Source organism: Pogona vitticeps, chromosome 3, assembly GCF_051106095.1.
Source record: "Pogona vitticeps strain Pit_001003342236 chromosome 3, PviZW2.1, whole genome shotgun sequence".
Lineage (NCBI taxonomy): Eukaryota > Metazoa > Chordata > Lepidosauria > Squamata > Agamidae > Pogona > Pogona vitticeps.
The window spans coordinates 22,321,190-22,348,852 of record NC_135785.1 but is presented as its reverse complement, the minus strand read 5'-3'; the positions used below and the strand labels follow the sequence as shown (position 1 = coordinate 22,348,852).

At 42.3% G+C, this 27,663-nt stretch overlaps 1 protein-coding gene and 1 long non-coding RNA gene across 3 annotated transcripts in view; both read left to right on the top strand.

Moving 5' to 3' along the window:
* Nucleotides 1-27,663, top strand: part of LOC144587781 (uncharacterized) — a 244,065-nt gene that overhangs the window by 79,083 nt on the left and 137,319 nt on the right. The window lies entirely within an intron of this gene.
* Nucleotides 260-12,690, top strand: OTOL1 (otolin 1). The gene is made up of 4 exons (XM_020791834.3): nt 260-6,410; nt 7,877-7,966; nt 9,130-9,201; nt 11,167-12,690. The coding sequence occupies exons 1-4, from the start codon at nt 6,053-6,055 to the stop codon at nt 12,063-12,065; spliced, it is 1,419 nt and encodes a 472-aa protein (XP_020647493.3). The 5' UTR covers nt 260-6,052; the 3' UTR covers nt 12,066-12,690.

Sequence of the window (27,663 nt, the reverse complement as noted above, 5' to 3'; positions counted from 1 at the left end):
TAACTCTTGATCTCGGAAAAGTTGCTTTTTTTGAACTATGGTTCCCAGAATACTCATCCAGTGTGGCTACAGTCCAAGAAAGCAAAAATCTCAAAGTTTGCTTCTGAGTTAGCATGCATAGATTCCCTAGCTTTCTTAACCATTAAAAAGAACAATAACTAACAAAGCTGAGCTTGATCAGACGGTGATTGGTTTGGGACATAATGAATAATGAGCTGGCAGTGCCAGGAAATATATATATCAGGCAGCAGATATGGGGATAACATACTTCTTTAACTTGAAGCACTTTCCTTTCTTTTCTGAAGCCTGAAAAGTTCTTATGGAATTCTTATAGAATTCTTTGAGGAGCCTCGTGGCGGAGTATTTAAACAGCTATACTGCAGCTAAAACTGTGCTCATGCCCCGGGATTCAATCCCAGGTAGCCGGCTCAAGGTTGACTCAGACTTCTATCCTTCCGAGGTTGGTAAAATGAGTACCAAGCTTTGTAAACTGCTCAGAGAGTGCTTTGACTGCTATGAGGTGGTACATAAACAGCATGCTTATAATAATAATATTTGAAAAATAACAAGGGGGAGGGGAAGCCAAGGGCGGTAAAACATGTGTGTTGAATAACATCATTGTATAGCCATTGATACTTAGAAGGACTGCTGCATCTTGGCACTTCTTGAAGTATGTGTGACTTTGCAGATATTTTATATGTTTCACAACTCTGTTTCCATGATACCCCCATGAATAAAGCGACTATTCTGAGGCTTCTAGGCTTTCCTCCTTTTGTTTGCTAAGCCTGGCATTTCACCCTTACTGTTCTGTTTGCCAGGATGTAGCCTTTGATAGTCATAAGACTTTCCAAAGAATCCTTCCTGTTTACATTGGTGTTCTGATTCAATAAGCCCCATAGGCCATTACCTTGCTAATTGTTTGGGTTATCGAGCTCTTATAAATGCGAGGAATTGTCTTCAGCTGAGGGGAGCAGAACATACCAGGGCTTTCCTTAAAGTGACCATGTAACCTTTTGCATCTTGCCTCAATTTGATGCCAGTTTTGTTAAAAAAAAAGAAAGAGAAAGAGAGAGAGAGAGAGAGAGAGAGAGAAGAAAACACACACACCAAAAACCAGCCTCTGCCTTGTTTGGGTTTTGGCTTACACTGAAACTGAGGCTCTTGAGGGGGGTGTTTTATTATCAGTGTATTGGCAGGAGGACCTCTTACAATGGTGGAGGCAAACTGATATGTGAAGTAAGCAGGGTGGACTTTTGCGCACGCAATGATGGCAGTCAATTAAGTTTGGGCAATAATTGAAAGCCTCTTTTGGAAAATAAGTCTCATGGTACAGTAACTAGTTGTTTTTTTTTAAAATCAATACCCAATACAAGTCTTGATGCCTTGTGTAGAAGTGGGTAGATTTTCTTTCTCTCATGCTGAGATAATTTGATGTTAGCCACTTTTACTACCAAACTAAATGGGATAAAACATTTAGCTTGGTGGTAAAAGTGATCAAAGTCAAATATCTACACATGAGGAGAACTACTTCTTTAGAAGGTTGGTCATTTCAATACTGTGCACTGGGGTTATAGGAATGTCCAAATGGGACTACTCTTAGGAAGTCTAGATACAAAAAAGATCACATTTTTGCCCGGTCATTAATCCAGTTTTTCTCAAATAAGCTGTTTCCATGTATTTCATCAGTTATGTGCAGAAAAATATCTCAGAAGAGGGTCTATCATGCATTTGAGGACTGGTGGTTTGTACTATTAACTACCCAGAGTAACCACTGGGTTAGATGGGCAGTATAAAAATAGAGCGATCGAGCAAATGAGTGAATAAACGAACAAATGAACAAACAAAATAAAACCCCAAATAAACAAACAAACACTTCTCCTTGGTAGCTTCTCTCCTTGTTACATGTTCAGGAGAATATGAACTATGTTTTTGACTCTGGGTGAACAACTAACTTATCCATTGATAGAGTGATAGGACAAACAATTCCACACCCACACCTACTGGAACATCCACCCCAAAAACCTGATATTCCAGCATATTCAAAGCCCTACTGTAATATTATGCACCTGTTGTTTCTAAGCTGAGAAATAGTTCTTTCTCTCTCAATTTCTGACTTATCACTCAGTTTTGTTTACCTAATCTTATAACTGCAGAGCTGGAAGAGACCCCATGGACCATTGAGTCCAGGTCTTGTCAAGGAACACAGTGGGAAATGGAACTCCCAACTTCTGACTCCACAGCCAGATAGCTAAACCATTGAGCTATTCACCTGTGCTAACTTCAGTATCTTTGAAATATATTGCACTACAGGGATGCATATTAGACAAACTGATGTGAAGGGTGACTTTATGTTTATAGCTGAGGGCACATGGCCCATTTCTCACTAACAGTGAACATGTAACCATCAAGAAGCATTGGCAGTGATTTCACCAGTACCTCTCCCAACATATCAGTTTCCCTTCATGTGTACACTGAAATTGTGAAGAGGTTCATGTGAGTGCCCTTTATATTTGAAAGCTGAAAGCAATGTAGCTGGCCATAAAAAGAAACATTGCACATGGTGGCTTGTTAACAAGTTGTTCGAGCCTGTTCTTGCAGATAACTTCTCAAAGGAAACAATTCCAGTTTTTCCAAAGAGGAAAGGTCTGCAAACCATCTGTTAGTGTCCTTCCTAAACGAATGATCTCCACAAGAAGTAAATGGATTTGACAGTTTTATGAAACTGAAGAATAATGTATATTCCACAAAAGACTGCACCTTCTTAATGCACTGAGTAACAAAGTGGCTAATTTTGCTCCCATTTATTTCTTCTTATTAAAACCTTTCAACATGTTTAATTGTGCTTGACTTGATAGTTATTATCAAATTATCTCTGATAGAGACTCAATTTTGCAGCACTCTAAGTAAACTACTATGAATGGTCTTCAGATCTCAGAATGTTCTTGCTCATTCATGCTTAAACACCAGATTTTCCCCTCCATGTTTTAATAACATTTTTATTAATATATTGCAGTGGGCAAAATTTCCTCATGCTGGATGTTGATGATGTCTTTTATATCTTGTTACTATTACTGTATTTTTGGTAAAAAGGTTTAGGAATTCCAAATGGTCAGATTCAACAAAGTCAACAGTTCTCCTCAGATAATAATGAAAGTAACATAATATCTTCACATCTACACCACCATGTTTCTTGTACATGAACGAACATTTAAAATAATCTTTGTTTCAATGTTCAGGAATAAACTTAGGTTTATCTTTAGTTAACATGCAAAATGGATCCTGGGGGCAGTGCTGAATTTGATGCTGTGTAATGTGTGAAATAGTTGGTGTTGTATACATTAAAAAGAAAATCTGCTGATTTTTTTGTATTCAGTTTCAATGAAAACCATTTTTTTTGGTCTTGCTTTTGCTCAAGATAATAAACAAAACAAAATACAGAATTTGGCCAACGCCAAACCTAACAGATGCATGTGAACATCAGAGAAATAGGACTTACCTGATGAGAGGATGTGATTATTATGGCAAAAATAATTGGGACTTGTTGATAAAAATGATGTTAAAAATGGCACCATCCCTGAAGCAGGTAGTACTGTACATTTTGACAGTTTGTAGTCATGCAATTAACTAGCTCATGGAAAAGTTTTCTTATCTCATGTGGGAAAGAGTAGGGCTTGAGTAAGCGAGTGAAGTGTGAAAATATATTTTAAACGTCCCCAGCACTGGCTTAGGTGTGGGCCAGTTCTATTAGAGATAAGGGAAAGCTGTACATAAGGATGTATGTAGGGTAAAGTAATGTTTAATTAGTTGGAGTGGGCATTAACTGTGTAGTGTGAGCCATTGTTTAGTTTGCTACAAGCAAGTAAAACTAGGAGCAGTGTAACCATGTGCTAGTGTGTTATTTCATGAAAAGTAACTCAGAGTTCAGAAGTGTTACTTTCTCCACAAGCATGCTAGCTTTGGGATTCTGGGAAAAGTGATCTAAAAGAGTAACTTTTCCAAGCTGGTGGAGGTCATGTGAAAAAAAGTTTGGAGTGTGGAGGAAGCATCCTGTTGTTTGGCTACCAGAGATTTTGTTCTCTTCTCCTCTCCTGCCCCAAAGTACAAAAACTTTGGCCCACCTCCCTCTCTGTCCTCTTATTCTCTGAGCCTGTAAAATGAGACAATAATGTGAGTACAAGTATTTGCTTATGTAAGAGCAAGGTGCTGTAAAATTGCCCCATGTAGATCTGTGGTGCTATACAATGGTCCTACCTAGCAAGACATGTGTCAATGATGACCTCCAATCTCCTCGAGGTACAATTTACATTTTGCACACAAGGGGCCATTCTTTACACCTGCAAGTTTAATCACAGATCAGTAGGTGCAAATCAGTCTGTGGTACGCTATAGACAAGGAGATGTGAACTAGAGAAAAAAGGGACTCATTGTCATAATCACTTCGATACAAATCCCACTAGAATTCCACTAGGCCACTGAATCCAGGGGAGTTTGGAATGCTGACACGTACATGAATTCCGTTGGTTGAGTGGGATTACTTTATCAAGTTTCTTTGTTTGTTAATTTAATTTAATTTAATTTATACCCTGCCCATCCAGACTGAAGTCTACTCTGGGTGATTAACAATAATAGATAAAATAAAAACAATATAATAAAATTTAAAACAACTGTAGTAATATAGTTCAAGATGGGAAAAATATTCAAGTGATGACAGGAGGGAAAGCCTGCCTAAAGAGCCAGGTCTTAAGTTTGCTCTTAAAAACACCCAGTGAGGGAGCCAGACAGATCTCTGGGGGGAGACTGTTCCAAAGGTGAGGGGCCACTGGCAAGAAGGCCCGGTTTCTTGTTCTTTCTCTCTGGGCCTCCTTTGGTGTTAGGCTCCTCAGCCGCCCTTCCTGGCTAGAACGAGTGATTCGGGTAGATCTAGGTGGGAGGAGGAGTTCCGCTAGATATTGAGGTCCTAAACCATTTAGGGCTTTACATGTTATCATTAACACTTTGAAATCAATGCGGAAACAAACGGGCAACCATTGCAAGGCAGCCAGAGTGGGGGAAATATGCAGATATTTTCTCACCCCAGTGAGAAGTCTGGCTGCTACAGTCAAGGGTTGGTTGGTTGGTTGGTTGGTTGGTTGGTTGGTTGGTTGGTTGGTTGGTTGGTTGGTTGGTTGGTTGGTTGGTTGGTTGGTTGGTTGGTTGGTTGGTTATTTATTTATTTATTTATTTATTTATTTATTTATTTATTTATTTATTTATTTATTTATTTATTTATTTATTTCCTGCTCCCATTAGTGCTGAGGCACTACTCTGGGTAATTACAACAAATGCAAAACAAAACAAAACAAAACGATAAAAGGGTTCCCAGTTGGACAGAGGCCTTAGCATTTAGACTGTTTAAACACCTTCCCACACGTTATCTTGTTGACATCCTTACCTCCCTGGAGGGAAGGCAGTATTATCATTCCTTTCTTGCAAGTGGGGAAGGAGTGAGGCAGAGGGAAGGAGTGGTGCTAGGCCCTCAGCTGCCTTGCAAGTTAGTGGCCGAGCTGAGACTCAAACGTCCTAATTTATAGCTCACCATATTGACCACGTATCAGCTGTTATATGTCTGGTTTTGTTGCTCAGACAGCTGCTTGATTGCACAAACAATGATGCCAAGCCATATATACTCAAGACACAGTCCTTCCCTTGAGTCCAGCAGTTGGTTTTATATCATTTTCCAGATGCTGATGAACAGCAAGACCCATCAATCTTTGCCATTGACTGTGCTATCTGGGGGGTCATGGGGGTTTAGCTCAGCATTTGGAAGGTCACAGCCTCTACCCTTCCTTTGCTCAAGGGTGAAATCTTATCCTGGGTTGGGGAACCAGAGGCCTCCCAGATGTTGCTGACCTTTCATAATCCCTCACAACTGGTCCCATTAACAGAAGGTGATGCAAATTAAAGTCTGCTAGTAGTTGGAGGGTCATAAGCTGCTGACTGTACAATCTACAAATGGTCTAGAGATATGTTACTGTTGTGTCCATCTTTTCCTGCAGAAAAAAAAAAGGTGGAACATGCACTTGCTTTGTGCCGTCTTCATTATAATAATGACTTCAGTTGATCCTAATGTAAAGGGCAAAATTACCCCATTGCCAAAGTTTACAAAAATAAAAGCTGTTGAAACGGAAGCCACTGAGAATCTGGATGCCTCTGATGAACCGCTCACTGAAGACAGCCTCCTTACTGAAGAAAGTGAAATGGGCGATATTAAAACGGAGTTGTCCACTCCAAACTATGCCTTCAGGACTGCCACCACACTCTTCCCATTTGAAAACTTCACTCTTGACTCAGCTGACTTCTTCTTTAACTGCTGTGATTGCTGCCCCTCAATTCCAGGGGAGAAAGGAGAAGCTGGAGAACCTGGAATACCTGGTATGTGACGGCAAATGTGTACTGTCTTACCAAATAGTTGTGGTTGGCATTTTGCCATTTCTGTTGCAGACACAAATACATGGATTGGAACAAGTATGATGCAAGGGGGAAAAAGAATGAAGCAATGGGTGACCACTTCTGTAAAGGATGCAAGGTCTTGGGTAGAGGGGTGGAGTGACTTGATCAAGGTACTGAACATTTGGATCAGAGACAGGTTATTGGAGTCCTCCATACATTGTTGTGCTGCAACTCCAAGGATCCCTAACCAGCATAGTCAGTGGTAAGAGATTTTGGGAGTTCTGTATTTGGTGGGCCATATTCTTGGTCTAGATCAGTGGTTGCCATTCTTGGGTAACCCATATGTTCTTGGATTGCAATTTCCAGAAACCTCACCCAGCAGAGCTAGTGGTGAAGGCTTCTGTGGATTGCAGCTTAAGAAGATCTGGGTTACCCAAGGCTGGGAACTAGACTCTATACCAAAAAGATTGAAGAAATGTCCTGATGGGCCTTACAAAAAGTCCACACAGGCAATACATAAAGACAGTACTCTTCTTTTGTCACTAATATTTTGTGGAGGTATGTTGTCTCTAAATTGGTCCTCAGATTTTGAGGCAGGAAGTGGGGGTGGGGGAGTCATTAAAAACCATTACCTCAACTCCCAATTTTAACCCAGCCATCACCTCCTTTTAACCTTCGATAACAGTAAATCAGAAGACTCGAGGTCTTCTGCATTCCCCCAAATAATCTGAGCACTGCTCTGTTTACCTTTCATGGCTAACAGTATCTCCATTTCTTTTGGAGTCATACTAGTATGATAATGGCAACATCACTTATTAACAATAGTGATTATGAATGCAGTATGCAGTGCAGAGTTAAATATTCCCTTGCAAGTTCCTACTCATAATCTGTGTTCATACAATTTGCTTCCAGATGGTCATTCTGTTAGTTTTTCACGGCAGAAAAACAAGTCTTATGACACTTTAATGCACCCTAAAGAAATATAGAAGACATAAATGTTTGTAGACCAGCGATTATGATACCTCATGCCATAATGTGCTAGGGCCAAAGCAGATGATACATTTAGTGTATTTTTAAAGGAAATACTTCTTCAAGTACTGATAGAAGCGTGCTTGTCATAGCACTTAATTTTTCTCAGTTGTGTATTTTATATTTATTGTGCTTTGATCACTGGAAGCTAAACACGGGCTTTATCTGTGGCTGATTGCTGAAGCATTAAAATCTCAAGAAATTCTGTTGTGGATGGACATGTGGGTTAATCACAGGCAATACCTATCCCCACTTAAAGGCTGGCTTGACCTTGAGTCCTTATGGTTTTACAAGAGATTTTGCTGCTCCAGAAATAATTTTCTGCCATTTTATGAATGGGTTATCCATAATTTGTTTTCTATCAATCGTACCATATAACAGTTTTAAAAAAAAAATCTGATTCAGTCTTTTCAAAATAGGTCTTAAAGGAGAGAGGGGAGAAAAAGGCCTCCCTGGTCCACCAGGTATACCTGGACTACAAGGCTCAAGAGGATTCAAAGGGGACAAAGGTAAGGAGTGTAATGAAGTACACTGTTGATCACAAATTTATGGAAGTTTTCCCCACAACATGAGTAGTTTGGAGCACAAAAAGAGAAAACCACTACACTTTTCTTATAGACAATGGATGCATGTCAGGGAAGAATTGGGACTGAACTGGTTCTCTGTGCTCTAGATCTTTATGTGTTTAGCAGAAAATAAGAAAATATAGATATGTTTCTCCATCCCTCTTATAATATTGGAGTCTGGAGTCATCCAATGATGTTTGATGGAAAGAGACCGAATGCCTTAATTTTGTGTACAATTGGAATTTGTTGCACTGAAATGACATGGCAGCCACTAATTTAGATGGCTTTAACAGGAGATTATACAAATCCATAGAAGATGGAGCTATAGATGGCAAGTAGTTACAACGGGTTGGGCTCTGCCTCCACAATCAAAGGTAATGTGGCTGTGAATACTGCTTGTTGGAGAACATAGAAAAGTGTCTAACCTTTAGTCCATCTAGGTCCAGTGTTGCTGACTCCGAGGAAGGATTCTTTCCCACCTGGAAATTTCTAGTAGTGTATTGCCTAGTGGTCTCCTGACCAAGTACTAGTGAGAACAGGCTCTGCTTAGCTTCCAAGACTGATGAGATGCAATATGTTCAGGATGGTACAACAGGAGCAAAATTGCTATCTTGTCTTGCTTGTAGGCTTCCCATAAGCATCTGGTTGGCTGCAGTACAACCAGAATACTAGACTTAGTAGGGCTGCTCTTGAGTTCTTAAGTCTACACCCATGGCATTTGCATATAAGGTCCTTTTTCATAGAATGAGAAACCTATAAAATTATCCCTTTTATTCTAGCAATTTGCACTCTGCCATTTAGTAAAATTCCTTGGATGGTAAAAAGCAAGGCCTCTAATCATGCCTAACCCTATACACAGATGCTGTTTTCAGACCCTCAGATGGACATGCAGAGGCTAGTAGTAGGGCCAACTACTCAGAATTGTTCTACATCTGAGTTGGGAATCTTTTATTCTAGACCCAGGCAGCAATTTGATTCATAAAACTGAATCTACTATAGTTTGTTTTCATTGAGATGCACCACTGTTTGAAGGTAAACTAACATTGTGAAATGTGGTTATGTCCCTGAACACGAACATTGCAAACAACATCACAAATGTGTTGTAGGGGATAAAGGAGAAAATGGTGACCCAGGAGCAAATGGAAGCCCAGGACAACCGGGCAAACCAGGAGAACAAGGTATGACAATGGAACTTCTGCAAGGTGTTTGGAGATATTTGGCCAGTTCAGAATGTTGTGGCCATATTGTTGGCCAAGCTCAGCTACAGGGAGCAACTGACTCTTTCTTGTTTCAATCCTTTCTCTGGTTTTTTGGACTCTTCTTGGGCACCGTTTAAAGGGCTGGTTGTGAACTTTAAAGCCCTGCATACCTTTTGGACACTTGAAAGACCATATTCTTTCATGAACTTCTGTCTGGTTTTTAAAATCTTCAAGGAAAGCACTTCTCTCTTAGACTTCCTGTGTTTGGAAGCACAGTTGGAGGGGGCAGGGAGCCAGAGCCTTCTTGGTGGCTGTTCCATGCCAAAGGAGGTTATGCTGGCTCCCATTCAGTCATCCTTTTGTTGGCCAAAAGAAGTCAACATCCTATTGGCATACATCTGGCTGCATACGTTTCATTAGTGAATAGCCCTAATTAATGAGTTGTCACACACATTTTTAGTTGCATGTCAGTTGTACAACCTAGTTGACTGGCCAGATATGCAAATACTAGCTCTTTAACTAGCAGCAGTTCACTGGCATTGAATTAAACATATGCTGGCATAAATCTCCAATAAGATTTCGGTCACAGAGTTGGGGGGGGGGGGGAAACAGCCAGGCCTTTGACATGTGAGATAATTTGCTACTGAAGTTTTTTTAAATGGTTTTGTGTTGTCTCTTTCTTTTATAATTGGTTTTAAAAAAGCTTGTTTATCATTTGTTATGCTTTAATTTAAACATTTTAAATTTATATTTTATTTTTGCTAGCTGCCTAGAATGCATTCCCCCCCCCCATGAATGAACAAATATATAAGGAAACTAAAAAGATGGCCTATCCATAATGTCTCAACTTTTAATGACACAACTTTCTTCATGGCCAGAGATTGTCACATACTGGAATTTTTGAAGATATGGCAACAGCAAATAACAAAAATAAACTAGTGCCATGACACCTTTAAGATAAGCAGATCTTTTTCGGTGTGAGCATTCACACTATGTAAACTTTCACCCATGCATCTGAAGAACAGGTCTATAGTCCAGCAGAGCTCACAGTGAAATACATTTTTTAAGTCTTAAAGGTGCCACAGTACTTCTGTTTTGGCTTTGTTTTTTGTTCTTATGTAGTAAAATGCATGCCACTAGTCAGCAGACATTTGTAATACTTTTAGACCAGCTTCCTATTGATGATTTATGCTAGTTTAAGTGTAACCATGTACATTGTGGCAGTGAACTGCCACTAATTGAAGTTAATTGCACACATTCCTGCTCATGTGCCAGTTGTGTAACTTGATGCAGCAATTTGTTGATTCACTATAATTTATGTAACTACAACTTAGCACTGCCATAACTCCCCAATAGGATTTCCATTTCAACCAACCACCTACAAGTGGTGCCTCGCTAGACGATGATAATCCGTTCCACTGAAATCACTGTTTAGTGAAATCATTGTCTAGCGAAAATCATTTTCCCCATTGGAATGCATTGAAACCTGTTTAATATGTTCCAATGGGGAAGAATCGTCATTGTCTAGCGAAGATCGGCCATAGGAAAGCTACTTTGTGAACTGCCAATCAGCTGTTTAAATTGCTGTCTTGTGAAGCTTAGGTCCCGAAAACACCCGTTTTGCGAGCGTGGAGGGAGCTGTCAAAACCGTCGTCTAGCAAAAATTGGTTTGCAAAGCAGGGACCAAATATTGTCCAGTGAAATTCCCCCATAGGAATCACTATAGTGATCGCAAAAAGCCAATGTATAGCAAAAAAACTGTAATGCGGGGTAACTGTCTAGCGAGGCACCACTGTACTTGACAGGATTCTGGTAACTTCTCTAGGCTCTGCTTCCCCCATTGCAGAAAGGACTTGGTAAGCCAATGAATGCACAAAGCAGGGTAATATCACTTGAGGCTGATTTTTATTTGTGACCCTGTATTTCTGTCTTTGCTATTTCCAGGTGAAATGGGATTTAAAGGAGACAAAGGAAACCATGGGCTGCCTGGAGCCAAAGGTCAAAAGGGTGCTAAGGGGGAGATGTGTGAGAATGGCACCAAAGGAGAGAAAGGAGACAAAGGGGATCTGGGGTTGCCAGGCATTGATGGAGAAAATGGAGAGAAAGGAGAAAAGGGGGACCTTGGTGAAAAGGGCTACTATGGAGATCCTGGTGAAAAGGGAGAACGAGGAGAAAAAGGAGACCTGGGGCTCAAAGGAGAAAAGGGAATCAAAGGAGACGCTGGGATGGAAGGTGGCCAGGGTGAGGATGGGCAAAAGGGAGAAAAAGGTGAGCCTGGTATTAGAGGCGAGAAAGGTGATCCAGGACTCATTGGGATAATGGGGCCCCCAGGGGTGAAAGGAAGTGCTGGTCCCAAAGGTATTAGGGGAGCTCCCGGGAAGAAAGGGGCTCGCGGCCCCAAAGGTTCGAGTGGCGAGACCCCAAGTTTGCCAAGATCAGCTTTCAGTGTTGGTCTGTCCAAGCCTTTTCCGCCTCCCAACATCCCGATTAAGTTTGACAAGATCATGTACAACGACCAAGGGGATTATAATCCATTGACGGGGAAATTTAATTGCACCGTTGCCGGGGCATACATCTTCTCTTACCATATGACAATACGAGGGCGGCCAGCCCGAATCAGCATCATATGTCAGAACAAGAAGATGGTCAGAAGCCGGGAGACTCTTTACGGCCAAGAGATAGACCAGGCATCCTTTCTTACCATTTTGAAGTTAAATGCAGGGGATCAAGTTTGGCTTGAGGTCACACGAGACTGGAATGGGATTTATGTTAGTGCTGAAGATGACAGTGTATTTTCAGGCTTCCTATTATATCCTGATGAAATGCTGGATGTTTTAATATGAATGTGGCATGTGAATCTGAATTACTTGGAAAGATTTCCTTTCACTCTTGTTTATCATAAAGAAACATATTTCATAAACTAAATCACAGACTGTGTGTTTATACTTCTAATAAACATATATTAATTCATAGAAAGTGCCCTAAAATATGTGGCTTCTACTCAGAAATGGCATTTCTACCAGCACATAAAAGGGAAGTCATAGAAATGCTGTTTGGCAATAGACTGTAGGATGACTCTAGAAATATGTCAGGTTTTAGGTCTGTGGCCAGAATTCAAGTATTATACTATGGTATCAATTTAGTTTTATATTAATGCAGGCACCAATGAAGTCTGGAACTTCACCATTCTTCACCTTTTTTTGGAGCTAGCACCAACATGGGCTTGTAACTAGAAAACACTTATATTTAGTAGCTAAAACATCCTGTGATCATTTTTACCAAACACATCCATAAATTTAGGAAAAGTCAATTCAAGATGAACTGCAAATTGAACGGACTGGAAATTTTAATGTAGAAATTATAAATTATCACTAGTGTACTGAAGAAAAAAAGGCTTAACCACTTATCTGGTTGCTTTTGTACACCTAACTGAATTGTATTCCTTTGAAACAGTTACTAATAAAGTAAGATGACTGCCTGGTTTGAGTATTTTCTTCATAATATCTGGAGATGAAACAAAACATCCTGGGACTGTGCACCTTCCCCAAGGTTACACAGGCTGGCTTTTTATCCCAGGATGCACAGCGGGCAATTGAAGTCGCAAGCTCTGGTTCCACAGCCAGATACTAAACATCTGAGCATGTTAATTATGAAATGTCATTTTATTACACCCACACAACTACTTATAGGTAAGTGTATTATTTGTTACTTCCAAGGAGGAAGGAGAGGGCAAAGAGATTCAGTTTTCCTGCCTGGCACATTCATGTGTGTTATACAGTGGTGCCTCACTTGACGACGTTAATTCGTTCCAGCGAAATCTCTGTAGAGCGAAAACGTCGTCAAAACAAAATAAAAAAACCCCATTGAAACGCATTGAAAACCGTTCAATGCGTTCCAGTGGGCTGAATACCTGCTCGTCCAGCGAAGATCCTCCATACGGTGGCCATTGTCGGTGCCTGTAAAGTGAGGAATCCATCCTAGAAAACAGTGGGGGGGCCATTTTCTTCAACCGGCGGCCATTTTGAAACCCGATAATCAGCTGTTTGCCGATTGTCGTGAAGCGAAAATCTGTTCCTGAAGCAGGGAACCGATCATCGCACAGCGAAAAAAAAACCATTTAAAATATTTTATGATCGCAAAAGCGATCACAAAAACGTAGATGTAAAGCGGATTCGTCGTAGAGTGGGATAATCATCCAGTGGGACACGACTGTAGTATGGAGGTACATATAGAGGTATGCCTGTGTTGGCCCTGTATATTATTTGCCATGGTTAGAGGCAGAGAGGCAGCTCTGCTTTCTGCCTTTCCCCACTACGGCACATTATTATTGCTCCCACTTCTTTTCCCCCCTCTCCCGGCATCTTGCTAAGATATTTCCAGATGTTTTCTCTCAACACATAACATGGCCAACATACAACACTATTCTTTCTGCTCAGCGTAGGGTTGACATGACACATCGGACACAGAATATCATATCAACATAGCATTTCTACCCCTTATTTACCCTTGCTTTAGGGTAAATAAGGAATAATATGATTTGCTTCTGGATGTGTTCTTCTGTTGACCTCATCTGCTGAAGCTGCCCTGGAACTGGCTTCTGTACAGATGAAGATTTTGGCTGCTGCACTTGTCTCAATAAGCCATTTGACACAATCATCCACTAACAGGGTGTGCACTTTCGGGATGTGCCATTTGTCACTGTCATTAGTTTGTAGTGCAAAAGGACAGCCTAGCTGAGAAAAGCTTAATAGCGTCTTCATTCTGTCTGGTGCACCAAAGGGGAACATTTACAAGCAGCAAATGCACAGCTAAGCTGCCAGGGTAAGCAGGTAGCATGTGCTCTATAGGTCTGTTCCAGTGAAAATGAAGATTCCTTCAGTGTAGAGAGAAGACATTATGTTGTTTCTTTCAGCAAATACCATGAGGATAGTTAGTGGGGAGGTTGGCCAGTCATTGAGTCCAAGTCCCAAGTATGAGTATGAGTCTTTGGTACTAAGTCCCAAGTATGAGTCCCTATTAAAAACAAGCTTTTCCCCCCCAGAAAAAAAAGGGAGAGGTGGTGTATTCCAAGTTATGTGTTGAATCCAAGTTACTGGGGGGAAAAACATGAGTGGAGTCACTGGTGTGAATTAAGTCCAACTTGACAGTGAATCCCATGACTCGAGTGCCCATCCATGATAGAGTGAAGTCTGAGATAACTGTGGTGTTTCCTTTTAAATCCAAATAAGAAACAGTAATATTCACCAAAAATGTTTCTAGCCTTTACAAAATGTTGAAAAAAATTTAAAACAGAGCCTGAATTGTGTAGTTCAGGCGTTGTATTTTCTGTAGGTCAAATTAGATGTTAAAGGGGAAATGAATTTTCTCTAGTTCACTTGTTTTGCTTCCCATAATGAAATTTCCTCAGGATGAGAGTTTGTACTTGCAAACTAGGCCTTCCAAAGATCAATTGCAAATAAAGCACTCCAAAAGCAGGGTATGTAGGTGAAGAAAGTTGCATTCTATGACAAATGTATATCCCCACTTGTGGTAGTACCTCTTTTTATTGATTGATTGATTGATTGATTGATTGATTGATTGATTGATTGATTGATTGATTGATTGATTGATTGATTGATTTATTTATTTATTTATTTATTTATTTATTTATTTATTTAACCCTGCCTTTCTCCTTAAAAGGACCCAAGGTGGCTTACATACTGTATTTTTTGCTCCACAAGACGCACCTGACCATAAGACGCACCTAATTTTTAGAGGAGGAAAAGAGGAAAAAAATATTCTGAACAAGTAAAGTACAAGGAATGGTTCCCGTGAAGAGGGCTGGAAGTAAAACTCTGCCCCCTTTCAGAGAATGGTACGCTCTGTCTTCACACACACAACTGCTAAGGCATCAGGGGTAGGGAGCCACTAGCTCCCTTACCACCCCAGTCAGCTCATCATCTCTATGGGACTCGTCAGTTGACCACTCATGGTCTGCAAGTGCTCCTAGGCCCTGCCCCAGAAGGGGAGGAGAAGGGCAGCGTGATGGCAATGGCAGCAGTGGGGGCTCAGCCTGGTGTTGAATGAACCAATATCGTAAGAGCGGGAAGCCGGAGGTGTGCAAGATGGGAGGCAGAGCTCGCCTCTTTCCCTGAGGAGTCAAGCTTTCGTTGCCAGAGGTGGGAAGCCAAAGAAGATTCCCGGGACGCGCTGTTGGGCTTGGGTTGGTGTCAGGAGGGTAAAAAAAGACTGTGGTGGGGGAGGAGGAGTACAGAACCCAGCCGCATATGATGACGGCATGGACTCTGGGGGGGGGTCTGTTAATGTCCACAAATTGCACCATTTTTACAGTATTCTCTTCATAAGACGCAAACACTTTCCCCCCTTTTTTGGGGGGGATGCGTCTTATGGAGCAAAAAATACAGTAATTAAAAAACAATATTTAAAGCGAAAAGCAGTGAGTTTACAAATAATAAAACAGATCAGACAAATACCATACTAAAAGACAGCAAACAAAAGCAACACCAAAACACATTCAAAGGAGTAAGGTACAACAATCCATTCAAAAACCCCATTCAGTCAACCAGTTGCTAAGGGAAAGCTTCTCTGACAAGAAATGCCTCTGCCTGCTTGCAGCAAAGATTATGCCAGCCCAGCCTCCTGTGAGAGGGAGTTCCACAGTCTGGGACCAGCAACAGAGAAGACTCTCTCCTGTGTCCCTATCTGTGAAGACGGTGGGACTGAGAAAAGGCTTCTCCCTGTGATCTTTGAGATGGAACTACATTTTCAACCTCATATGCTACTTTTATTTAGTAGGTTTGGCTGGGAGGGAACTTTCTGGGCTGGGGTGACCCCAGCAGTAATCAATTGTTCCTTCCCTGCCTCTGCTTTCAAAGGGAGCCAAGCCTCTCTGCTTAGTGTCTCTTCCCTCCCTCTTTTTTGGTTTACCAACAGTTAGTGTGCAGTTATTTTGCAGTTATGTGAATGTAATCTGGAGGAGTTTGGGGGAAGCCGGCTGCGAGTCTGTGGGAGTCTGTTCCTGTATGCAGTCATATTTGTACAGTTTGCAGTTCGTTTTTGATCTGTAAGTAAATGAAACCTGCTTTATTCTTTCTCTTACCAGTGTCTCAGACTGAATTGAGACTGTAAGTGCCAGTTGATGAGTGAAAAAGAGGTAGTCTACTCTGGTGAGATTTGAAGCTCTCTAAGTCTCTGCATGTCTGTTGCAGTTAGAGCAATTTTAACCAGAAATTCAAAACTCTGCAACACAATCCTTACCTCTGCAGCAAAAAATTGGGTTAGGCAACATTTTTTACAATTTCAGATCTGCTTCCGAAACCTTGAATGACTAGCGAAGTATTAAGTACATTGATGTTCAGGATTATGGGCCAGATATCAAAATCTTTCTGAAATTTCCTGTGGACAGAATTTCAGAAGATGAATACTCCTGACTTCCTTGATATCTGAACTTACATAGTACAAGGACTACTAAAAAATAATGGTTAAGCCGGTGAGCATTTTTATTATTCTATATAAAAATATGTTGGTGCTTGAGAAGCAGACATATCTACAGAAGCCTAGCCTCCAGCAGTCACTTGAGAAGATAAGGTTGTCAAACTGAGCAAGGAGAGCTATAAAACATAACCCTTAAGATTGAGATAATCTTTAGTGCTTAGATGGAAACCCTTTCTAATACATGGTGTCTGGTCAAGGTTCCTGGGGCTGTAAAGAATAAAGAAGTAGTAGATGTTATTTATCTTGGCTGCTAAACTTTTCTCTGTAGCAGAGTAATTTGAGAATAAATTGTAACAATATGTTTCATGTATTTGCTTTTAAAAACCTATTTGCAAATTGTGACTGTGAATTAGAGAATGTCAGGTGATATAATAATATAGCTTTTGTTCATTTACAAATACCTTTTTTTGTTTCCTGAGAAATGGGTAAATGGCATTAATATTGTGATCCTTCCTGTTATTCTTATTAGAAATGCTTGGCTTTAGATGCCATTTATATTATTATATCTTGCATTGTCTTCCATGATTTTTTTTTTTTGCGGGGGGGGGGGGGAGAAGGTTTAGCTTGTCCAAACAGCCTCCCAGATACTGGGAGTGCTAGATTCTCTGGTGATGTCACTGTCCCCTTCAGAGCACTATTATTCTGTAGCAATGGTAGGGGGCCTTCCAAAGGTTCAGAGGGCATTGGCACTTAGTTTACAGTCTTCTGGTGCTAGCATGATGCCACAAGGAATTTGTGTTGACATTATTTACTAAAGTGCCGCTAAGCCAGCAGTGGGGAGCTAGCTAGAGGAAGTGACCTTTTTAAAGTGATTTTTTAAATTGTGATTTTTTAAAAATTGCTGATGCACTGCATGAGTTACAAATGATTAAAAATATTTTCTTTGCCATCTCTTAAAGGGACAGTTGAAAACTTCCTGCAGCTGAAGTCACCACCATGGATTTGATTGAAGGAGATTTCTCAACTGGTCGTTAAGACAAGGCAGAGAAAAGTTTTTTTTTAAAAAAAATAACTGATGCAGCACATCAGCAATGGTCCAATATACCACTGGTTCTTAACCTTGGGTTACTCAGGAGTTTTGGACTGCAACTCCCAGAAGCCTTCACCACCAACTGTGCTGGCTGGGGTTTCTGGGAGTTGCAGTTCAAAAACATCAGAGTAACAAAGGTTAAGAACCACTGGAATATACAATTTTTAAAAAGTTACTGCCTCTGCCTTCTGCATAGGAGCAGAGGAAGTGATTAATTTGTCAAGATCATGAAGTGGCTTGCTTATTAAGACACTTCACAATATTGGTAAGTTCAGACTGAAAGGCTTGCTTTAAATCAGTTCCAGTGATCACATATCCTGGAACTGACCCAAACAGGGGCTCAGAAAGGTACAGATAGGACTGCTCGAAGGGTGGGCTGGTCCACGCCAACAAAGATGATGTCTGATTGCTGTCTTTAGAAGCAGGCCAGCACATTCCTGCAGTGGACAAAATAGCTGACTCAAAAGCTCATATAGTCAGACTCTGAGTTAGATTCAACATGTGAAAAGGAGAGTACTTTGCTCCTCTGCATGTCATTTTACTCATGTGGAAAGCATCATGGCTGAAGAGAAAAACTTCCTCTTTGCATGGAGATACTTCACATCAGCAGGAACCCTGATTTTCCAATGTTCTTAATTAAGCAGAGCATCCACGTGAGCAGGTGATTCTTTTCTACATATGTGTTATTTATGACATGAGAGAAGTGATGGCAGGGTGAAGCATGCTAGGTGTTCCCCTCTTCATTGCATTATATCTAATGGAGTAGATCAGTGGTCCCTAACCTTGGGCCTCCAGATGTTTATTTATTTATTTATTTAATTTATACCCCGCCTATCTGGCCCACCGGACCACTCTAGGCGGCTTCCAAATATAAAATCAAATAATAAAACATAGACAAATACATAATAATCAAACAAGAACAGCAGTAAAGATAAAAAGGAAAAGTAAGAAAAAATCAAGAGTTGGCTGGAGGGAAGGCCTGAATAAACAGCCATGTTTTTAATTGGGTTTTAAAGGTGCCCAGCGTGGGGGCCGCGCGAATCGCCGGAGGGAGATTGTTCCAGAGGCGAGGAGCCACCGCCGAGAAGGCCCGGTTTCGTGTCTTCTCCTTCCGGGCCTCTCTCAGCGTCAGGCTCCTCAGCCTCACCTCCTGACTCGCGCGGGTGATCCGGGTAGACCTTGGTGGGAGGAGGCGTTCCGCCAAATATCGAGGTCCTAAACCGTTTAGGGCCTTATACGTAAGCATTAAAACTTTGAAGTTGACACGGAAACAGATGGGCAGCCAATGCAATGCGGCCAGCGTTGGAGAGATGTGTTGATATTTTCTCACTCCTGTAAGGAGCCTGGCCGCCGCATTCTGCACCACCTGAAGTTTCCGTGTCAGCCTCAAAGGCAGCCCCACGTAGAGCGCGTTACAGTGATCTAATCTTGAGATTACGAGCGCATGCACCAAGGTAGTGAGCGCCCCCATGTCAAGATAGGGTCGCAGCCGGGCAATCCGCCAAAGATGGAAAAATGCGGTGCGGACTACCGATGCCACCTGAGTTTCCATGGTGAGCGTCGGGTCCAAATATATGCCGAGGCTGCGGACCCCACTCTTCGCGGCCAAGGTGGTCCCCCCAAATGTGAGAGAGCCACCCAAGCCACCTACCATGTTCTTGGACTACAACTCCTAGAAGCCTTCACCACCACCTCTGCTGGCCAGGATTTCTGGGAGTTGAAGTCCAAGAACATCTGGAGGCCCAAGGTTGGGGACCACTGGAGTAGATAATCAGCACTATTCAAGGTTCCCCTAATATGGTTCAGAAGCCAATTTGGAGCTTCAGACTAGATCTTGATTTGTTCCAAACTGATTTGTACCCTATTTCATATGATTTGTGCCCCAAATCCATGACAGTCTCTAATCCTATGCTGCCACTTCTAAAATTTCTTCCCAGTCTTTCTTTTTCACAACCAAGACAGAAATATAGAGATGACTGAGGATAGCACAGATAGCTAGAAACAACCAGAGAAATTCTGAATGGTCAGAATCTTCTTGTTTTCATTTATTGATTGAACCCTGAAGTAAAGCAAAAAGTAACCCTTCACCATAATTTCACCTGCCATTTTGTTCCTTTTTATTTTTTTAAACAGCTTTACCCTTTTATACTACAACCTATGGGTTTCCACTGAGAAATCATTTCTGCTAAATGAAACTTATGGTCAAATTTATGCCTACATTGTTTGCTTTAACAGGTCTCCATTTGGGCCTCTAGTTATTAGAACCACCATGTAGGAAATTGGATTTTGTTTCAATGAGGACAAACTAATAAAACAACTACTGGTTTTCATTTTAGTTTGGATGTGATTTAAGCAAGCAATACTCCATTTTATGGGACCCTTGGAGTACTCGTCTGACATTTCTAGAGGTCTACATAAACTTTCATGGCCCCATAATAGTATATTAAGCTACAGGGTCTTCATAAATATGCAAAATAGCTTTAATAAGATCATTGGCGATGATTGTTCATCAAAATGGTATTGAAAGAACACCAATTTAGTCAATAAAAATGTCTGCCTGCAGAGTACATACTCTCTAAGTTTGTTTTATTTCGTTTAAGTGGGTTAATAAAATGTTAAAATAACAGGGCCACATTACTTGTATCAGCCAATTTGTTTATATGGATATTCTTCGATGTTGCCTTATTGTATATAGAAATGTGTTCTCAATAACTGATGAACAGTGAGTCCATTTCTGCATATGTTCGACCACAAGTCTTTCTTGCTCTACTTTCTGTAACTATGTGGGTTGGCTTATTATTATAAATGTGAGAGTGCCCCTCCCTCAGGCCACCTTCCCATACCACCCGTACCTCCCAGTTTTTAATGTTGTGGGTGGTCACTCCAAAAGAGGCCCAGAGGGCATCAACCAGAAACTGGGCCTTTTCAGTAGTGGCCACTCCACTCTGGAACTCTCTTCCTGTGGAGGTCCAACTGGCCCCCACCCTCCTGAGCTAGTTTTAATATTTTAGTTTATAATATTTTGCAAGCTGCCCAGAGAAGTGACATGCTCACTAAATAGGTGGGGTATAAATCTAAATAAATTAAATAAATAAATAGTGCTATCACGATTTCATGCTTTCATAGTCAACACAGCCATTTGGAAGTCAATGTCCTTGGTTTTAATGGTGTATATAATCAAGTATGTGCATTGGAATCCACTATTTTGTTCTGTTCCTAAGCTGTGTGCATGTAGCACAAGGCTGTCTTGGAAATGGTATCTGGATTCTGGAACATTGTGCTGTGCAAAATCTCATTGATAATTTCTCTCTCTCTCTTTCTCTTCCGTGTGAAAGGAGAAGATGCTGCTGTTCCAAGGATTTTCAGCATGAGTTGTTGTTGTGATTTTAGTCTGCTAGAGATTCAATGCTGTTGCATTAGCCACTTGTTTTATTATTTTATTATGCCTGATTGGTTGACCCCCACCCCTCAACAATCTACTGTCAACTTAGAAGTTTCATTTTTAATGGTGAGATGCTATTTTGAATGTAAATACAGTACAGGTATATAGATATAAATTTACACATGCACAGAACTGCTGCATTTGGGACTGCAGTGTGGGACTGCAGTGTCTGGTTTTAATCAAAAGCAAATTAGACATCCTTTGTCCCTAATGAGCAAAACTTTTGATTTGAGGCATAAACCAAAAAAAGAACCCAGTGGACTTAAACCTGCAATTGGCCAAACATGGCACAGTGTCATTTGAACCAGATGCATTGTGGGAGAGGATGGTGAAAGAAGCCTTGTTGTTGATGACTGCAACGAAGCAATTCTGTTTTAAAATAGAGGAAACCCTTCTATTCTTCCTTAAAGAATTCAGTCACCATTTGTTCTAGTACATTTACTGGGTCACATAAAAGTAACTTTTCCAAGGTCTGCAACTCCTTATTAAATATTGGTTTAGGTTGCTTTTTCCTACGTGCCTCAGCACATGTAAGAAATTTATCTGTCTGCAAGAAGACTTCCTTTGGGGTGTTCTCTTATCTAACAACTACCATATCATCCTTCTACCGCTTTTGTTAGCTTCCTGTGGCTTCTTATCGGAAGAATGAGAATAAAAGGAAGCTTGGCAGTTCAGCAACCAACTCCCAGTCCAGCTGAAGCATTCCCTGTTATCCTGACTCACAACCAGGGCAGTAGCACAAGAATGCATTGAAAATGACACATATAAATTTAACGGGTTGTATCTGTACAGGTGCTGGCTGGATAGCTCAATGGTTTAGATATCTGGCTGCAGAGCCAGAGGCTGGAGTTCAGTTCCCCACTGTGTAGCCCAGAAGAGCCAGCCTATGTGATCTCGGGCAAGCTGCATGGTCCCAGGATGCCACCAGAAGAAGGGAAAATGGGAAACCTGAGTACTTTCTGCCTAAGGTAAAGGTTCCCCTTGACATTTAGTCCAGTTGTGTGCGACTCTAGGATGTGGCGCTCATCCCCATTTCCAAGCCCTAGAGCCAGCGTTTGTCCAAAGACGTTTTCCATGGTCAGGTGGCCAGCGCGACTAGCCACGGAATGCCATTACCTTCCCACTGAGGTGGTACCTATTTATCTACTTGCATTTAGATGCTTTTGAACTGCTAGGTTGGCAGGAGCTGGGAAAAGCGACAGGAGCTCACTCCATCGCGTGGATTCGATCTTATGACTGCTGGTCTTCTGACCTTGCAGCACAGAGGCTTCTGCGGTTTAACCCACAGTGCCACCATGTCCCTCACTTTCTACCTAGGAAACCATAAAAAGGGTTGCCAAAAGTCAGAATTGACTTGACAGCACTCACTTTTTTATTCCCTGTATAGGTGTTGCACATTATATAGGATAATTTGACATTTTTTTCAGGGTCATAAGCCACACTGAAGTCCATGGAGCTACCTTCTGAGGAATCCTTGGAAGGACTTGGCCTGAACGGGCCAAAATTCACAGCAGTAGGAATGGCAGAATCATCTCACCCATCTGCTCTCTGCACATTGGTTAATTTGGCAGACTGTAAAAAAAGTGGACTTGTTATCCCATATGGATTCCTGTAAATATCCAGCCATGGTATACTGCAGGGTTAGGGAAACCAAAGCCCCTTGCCTCCCATCAAGCCAAAACTTTCAGCCCTAAACCCCCCTTGCAAATCCCTTAAGAAAATGTCTAATCCCATATCTGATAAGTGCACACCATTCACTCATCTGACACCACTACATCCTTCCAGCCCCAACCAGTCCGTGGAGGATAGGGATGTACAGTGGTGCCCTGAATGACGATGATAATCTGTCCTGTAAAAATTGCTGTTTAGCGAAATCATCATCATGCGAAAACCCTTTCCCCATTGGAATGTATTGAAACCTGGTTTAATGCATTCCAATGGGGAAAATACCTCGTCGTCCAGCGAAGATCGTCCATAGGGAAGCCTTTTTGCAAGTGCTGATCAGCTGTAAAAATGGCTGCCTGCGAAGCATGGGTCCGGAAAACACAGGGCAGCCATTTTGCGAAGCCGAAAAAATAGTCATCTTGCGAACAAACAGTTCGCAAAGCACGGACCTAATCGTCATCCAGTGAAAATCCCCACTGGAATGACCGTTTTGCGAATCGCTATAGTGATCACAAAAAGTCATTGTTATGCGGATTCATCGCTTAGCAGGGTCGTCATTTAGCAAGGTACCACTGTATCCATTTTTGTTGCCGTCACTAGCTCACTTACCCTGAAAGCCCCCAAAACACTATCAGCATTGCTGCTCTGAAGAGACAGTTTCCTTCAGTGATGCGGTTTAGTAAGGCCCTTCATGGCATCACACAGCCTTCGTAAGACTGGTCTGCCCAGTGCAATGAGATTACAGGTAAAATTAAGGTGACCAACCACATCCTGCAACTCCTTTAAAGTAATCATAAACTGTGTAAGCATCCTTTGAAGCTTTATTTTTAGGTCCCCCAACTTTTCTTCTGGCAATCAACAGGATTGCTGGATGGTATCTAGCTCAATCCCTAAAAAGGTTAAAACTTGGCCTGTTTCTCCTCCACCAATGGTACCCCAGCTCACCTACTAGTTCTTGGAATGCCACCACGAGGAACTTGCATTATGAAATACCGAGTACTCCACAAAATAAATAATCATATAAGTAATGGCGTACCCGTGCACTGTCTACCCAGTGCTTAACTGCCCATTCAAAAAATAGAGCCAAATTGCTCAAAGGCTGAACAGGATACAGAGCATATGTAGGGACCTATCTACACAGTAGCTGCCTTCAAAAGCAAAGCCAAGAAGATCACAATTATCAGGATGGACTGGGAGAAGATGGAAGGCAGACTTAATGTCACACTTCCCCAGCTCTGCCCCAACCCCACAGCTGCTCACCATATGTACTGATGCATCGAATGATGTGTGTTGCATGCTGCACAGCTCTTGGGGGAATACTGTCGTTAACTGAATCCCCTGCTGGGAAAGAGAGATGATGAATTAGTCTAAATTCAATGGGTGTCTTTTTTGGCCTGACTTCCAGTGGTAGTACCTGGAGATATGCCACTGGAGGACCTACAAAAGGGCTCAATACCCTGCCTTCTAACACTTTTTTTATAGATTTTTTGCCTGCACTATACCTTCTTGCCCCTTAATTGATTTCAAATTATCTGACCAAGTAGCTACCCTGTCTCCTGTGGCTGGGATACAAAAACCAAACCTAAACCCTTCACTCAAGAACTTGGCAGCTGCCCTAATATTGGCACCTTAATTGGATTGGGTGCCTTTCTGATGATTGGATGAGCCAGGAGGTGATTTATGACCACTATCCTGGTTCTCTTGCCCCTGCTCCTCCAACCTCTTGGGCATGCTGCTGATGCGTGAGGTGCACTGCAGGTGGAGCACTGGTGCCTAAATTTACAGGGTTTTCTATTACAGGAGCTACATGCAATACATTCCCAGCATACCAAGTGGGGTTGAACCACCTGGCTGCCTGCAGGCAGGAAACATTAGCCTGTGATGCCCTTTGTACTAAATGACCACTATCAAACTTGTCACCTAATATGGGCCAGGTTGGGGTCATTAACTGTAGCCACAGTGCATCATGGGGAACATCCCAGCACATATTGGAGCACAACACTACACACATATGGAACCTTTCATCATAAAGAAGCCAGTTTGCCCAGCAGCAGTCCAGCTTGTGCTGCCACACTTTCTCCCTATCCATTTCCTCCTCTTTATCCTTCTTCTCCCTCAACCTCTCTGTTCATCAACTCAAACACTTATACGTATTTACCTTTTGAATATTCTCCACAGTGGCTGGCAGGAGGTGATCCCTCAGAGGCAGAGACTGGTCTCCATCTGGAAGGGCAGAGCAGGAAACTGAGTTACAACCCATATCAGGGATAGGTAGCTGAGCTCCTTTAGTGTCCAGCTCTACAGTAACCTGAGGAATGGCCATGGAGGCCTGGGCTATCCTAGTAGTGGCCCTTGCAAGTGCATGTACCCCCACTTGTGTTGCCTGCAGAGGCAAGGTCATAAGGATTGGCACCGTCTGGCTCCCGATATCCCATCGCTATGCACCTGCAGGCTGTGTAGTGCCTGGTGTAATGGTACTGTCACCTGAGTCCACCCTGAGGGCTCCCACCAAGGGCACACCGGTTGAGTTGATCTCCCTCTGTCCTGGCTGGCTAAGTTGGGCCCTTCCACAGTGCCTCGCTGCACCATTTCTGCTTCTGTAGCTGATGCCATCTGCCCTGCGTCACTGTCCACTTGCGTCTTGAGTGCTGGCCCTCTGGGGCCCATCTGATGTCACCCATTCTTTTCTATTCGGCCATCTTATGAGCCTTTGACTCCCTGCGTGACTTCCACACTGCAGGAGATCCCTCAGCTTCCCTGGCTTGTGCTCTGTCCCTTTCTAACATGTTAAGCTTCTCCCACATTGTCCTGTAATCCTGCCATTCCTCCTCATCTGATGAAGATAGAACCAGAGGGGGATGCCCCCCTCCTGCATTTTGCAGGCTATTTGCCTTCTGCCCCATGATCTTTTTTGGGTCCCATACTGTTTGTTATTATCCTCTAGGCAGGAAGTCTGAACTGGCTGCCTACCAGTATAGTAATACCTGATGCCCCTTTTATCTCTCTCTCTCTCCAGCCTAATTGTTTAATTCTCTAGATCAGGGGTTCCCCCAACCCCCAGTCCGCAGTCCGGTGCCAGTCTGTGGCTTGGGCCAGACCGGGCCATGGAGACAGATCTCCCACCCACCCCCGCACGCACTCCCGCCTCCCGCACAGCCCCTTTGCGCATGTGTGTGAGTTTGTATGCGTGCCTTCCTATGTGAGTGTGCATGAGTGCCCCCCCAGCGTGCATCCCCTCCTTCACACATGCCGGCGAGCCTGGGGGTGGTGGTGCCCCACATTCCCCAGCCAGTCCATGGAGTTAAAAAAGTAGGGAACTGCTGCTACAGATAGTATCCTACCCGTGCCACCCCCTGTCCTGATACAGGCCCCCTGCCAGTAACAGGGGAAGGCAAAAGTGGGAGGGTCACCCACTATACCCCCTTATCCCAGGGTCCTCTACTCCTGCTCTCTGGGGTCCAGGAATCAGGCCCCTACTCCCCTTGAGGTGGCAACCCCCACTCCTCCTTAACCCCACACACCCTTTCTCTTCTTTCACCTTTTTTTAAAAAAACTTATTAATTTCACACTATTATTCTTTTCTTTTCTTTCCCAAAGAACCCTGCTTTTCCCTCCTATAGACTGGGGTCCAGGCCCAAACACCCACACCCTGGGTCCTCCTAACCATGGGGCTGTGCTGATGTACAGCCGACTCCACCACTGATGCCACAGTGCTTCCAGGTGCAGTGTGAGCCATGTTGTTAAAAGTGAAATTGCACAGTGCCTTCACCTTCAGACGCAGCTGGGTGAGAGAGGGCAATGACGGTTGGGACAGCCTTCTTAAAGGCTCTTAGGTCCAGCCTGCTTGCCTGATATGACACAGATGCATCTTTCTCGTCTATTCAGGTGGGCAAGAGAGCCCCGCCTTGGTAGCTGTCATACCTCGTGGAGAGGCCCTTGTCAAAAACACCTTTTTCATCTTTTAGTCCCCACCAGACTCTTTGGCCTGAATCCAATTGATCATCTCAATTCAAGTAGGCTGGTTGAATCAATAGCTGAAGGGTGAGTCAATATTTATGTACACCCCACTAATGCCAGGGACCTACTCCAGTTAGGACTACCAATCAGATTTAGGCAGTTGTTTCTAGTTGTGGTTACAGATTAAGACTAAGGCTTTGGAAACAGACCCACTGGAAATTTCTGGGATGTACTAAAAATCAATTTAAAAGAATGGGGCAATTGGATAACACAGATTATTGTTTTCCTTATTTGTCCATCTACGCTGATAGTTGTAGTTCAAAAGAGCAGACTAGGTTTCTTACTGAACTGAAAAACCCAGGATTTCATAGGACAGGGTCATTAAAATGATATCAAGCTGCCATAACTATGAAGCTTATACGCTCTCTTGCAACATTTCGGCATATTTTGGTCGCTGATTTCTGTTCATATTCAGCTTGTACTGTTAAGAGTTTTAAAATGTTCAAAAAGGCTTACTGTCCTTAGAGAAATTACACCTTAAATTATATTGAATTGGATTTATAGATGACCACAACACATATCCCAGCTGCAGTTTCAACGACTGATCCAAAGAACACACCTATTATCTTTCCTCACAGCTTTGATTGGTAAAGCAGAATGTGTTGAAAACGGTTGTTTTATGTACTAAAGCTGGTCAAAATAATCTAACTCGTTTTTTGTTGTCTGAAACCTATACATTTTTGTCACTTTTGGAAAAGCACAAATAGGAACATGAAAATGTCCAGGGACATCTGTGGATAGAACATTCTACTTGCATTCCTTTGCAGTTCAAAAGCTGTTTTTCTGAGACTGT

Bases quoted from the DNA above. Each gene is read 5' to 3' on its own strand.
- OTOL1 (XM_020791834.3), top strand. From the start codon at position 6,053: ATGCACTTGCTTTGTGCCGTCTTCATTATAATAATGACTTCAGTTGAT. The intron at 7,967-9,129 runs GTAAGGAGTGTA...AATGTGTTGTAG, and splicing joins AGGATTCAAAGGGGACAAAG to GGGATAAAGGAGAAAATGGT. The intron at 9,202-11,166 runs GTATGACAATGG...TGCTATTTCCAG, and splicing joins GGGCAAACCAGGAGAACAAG to GTGAAATGGGATTTAAAGGA.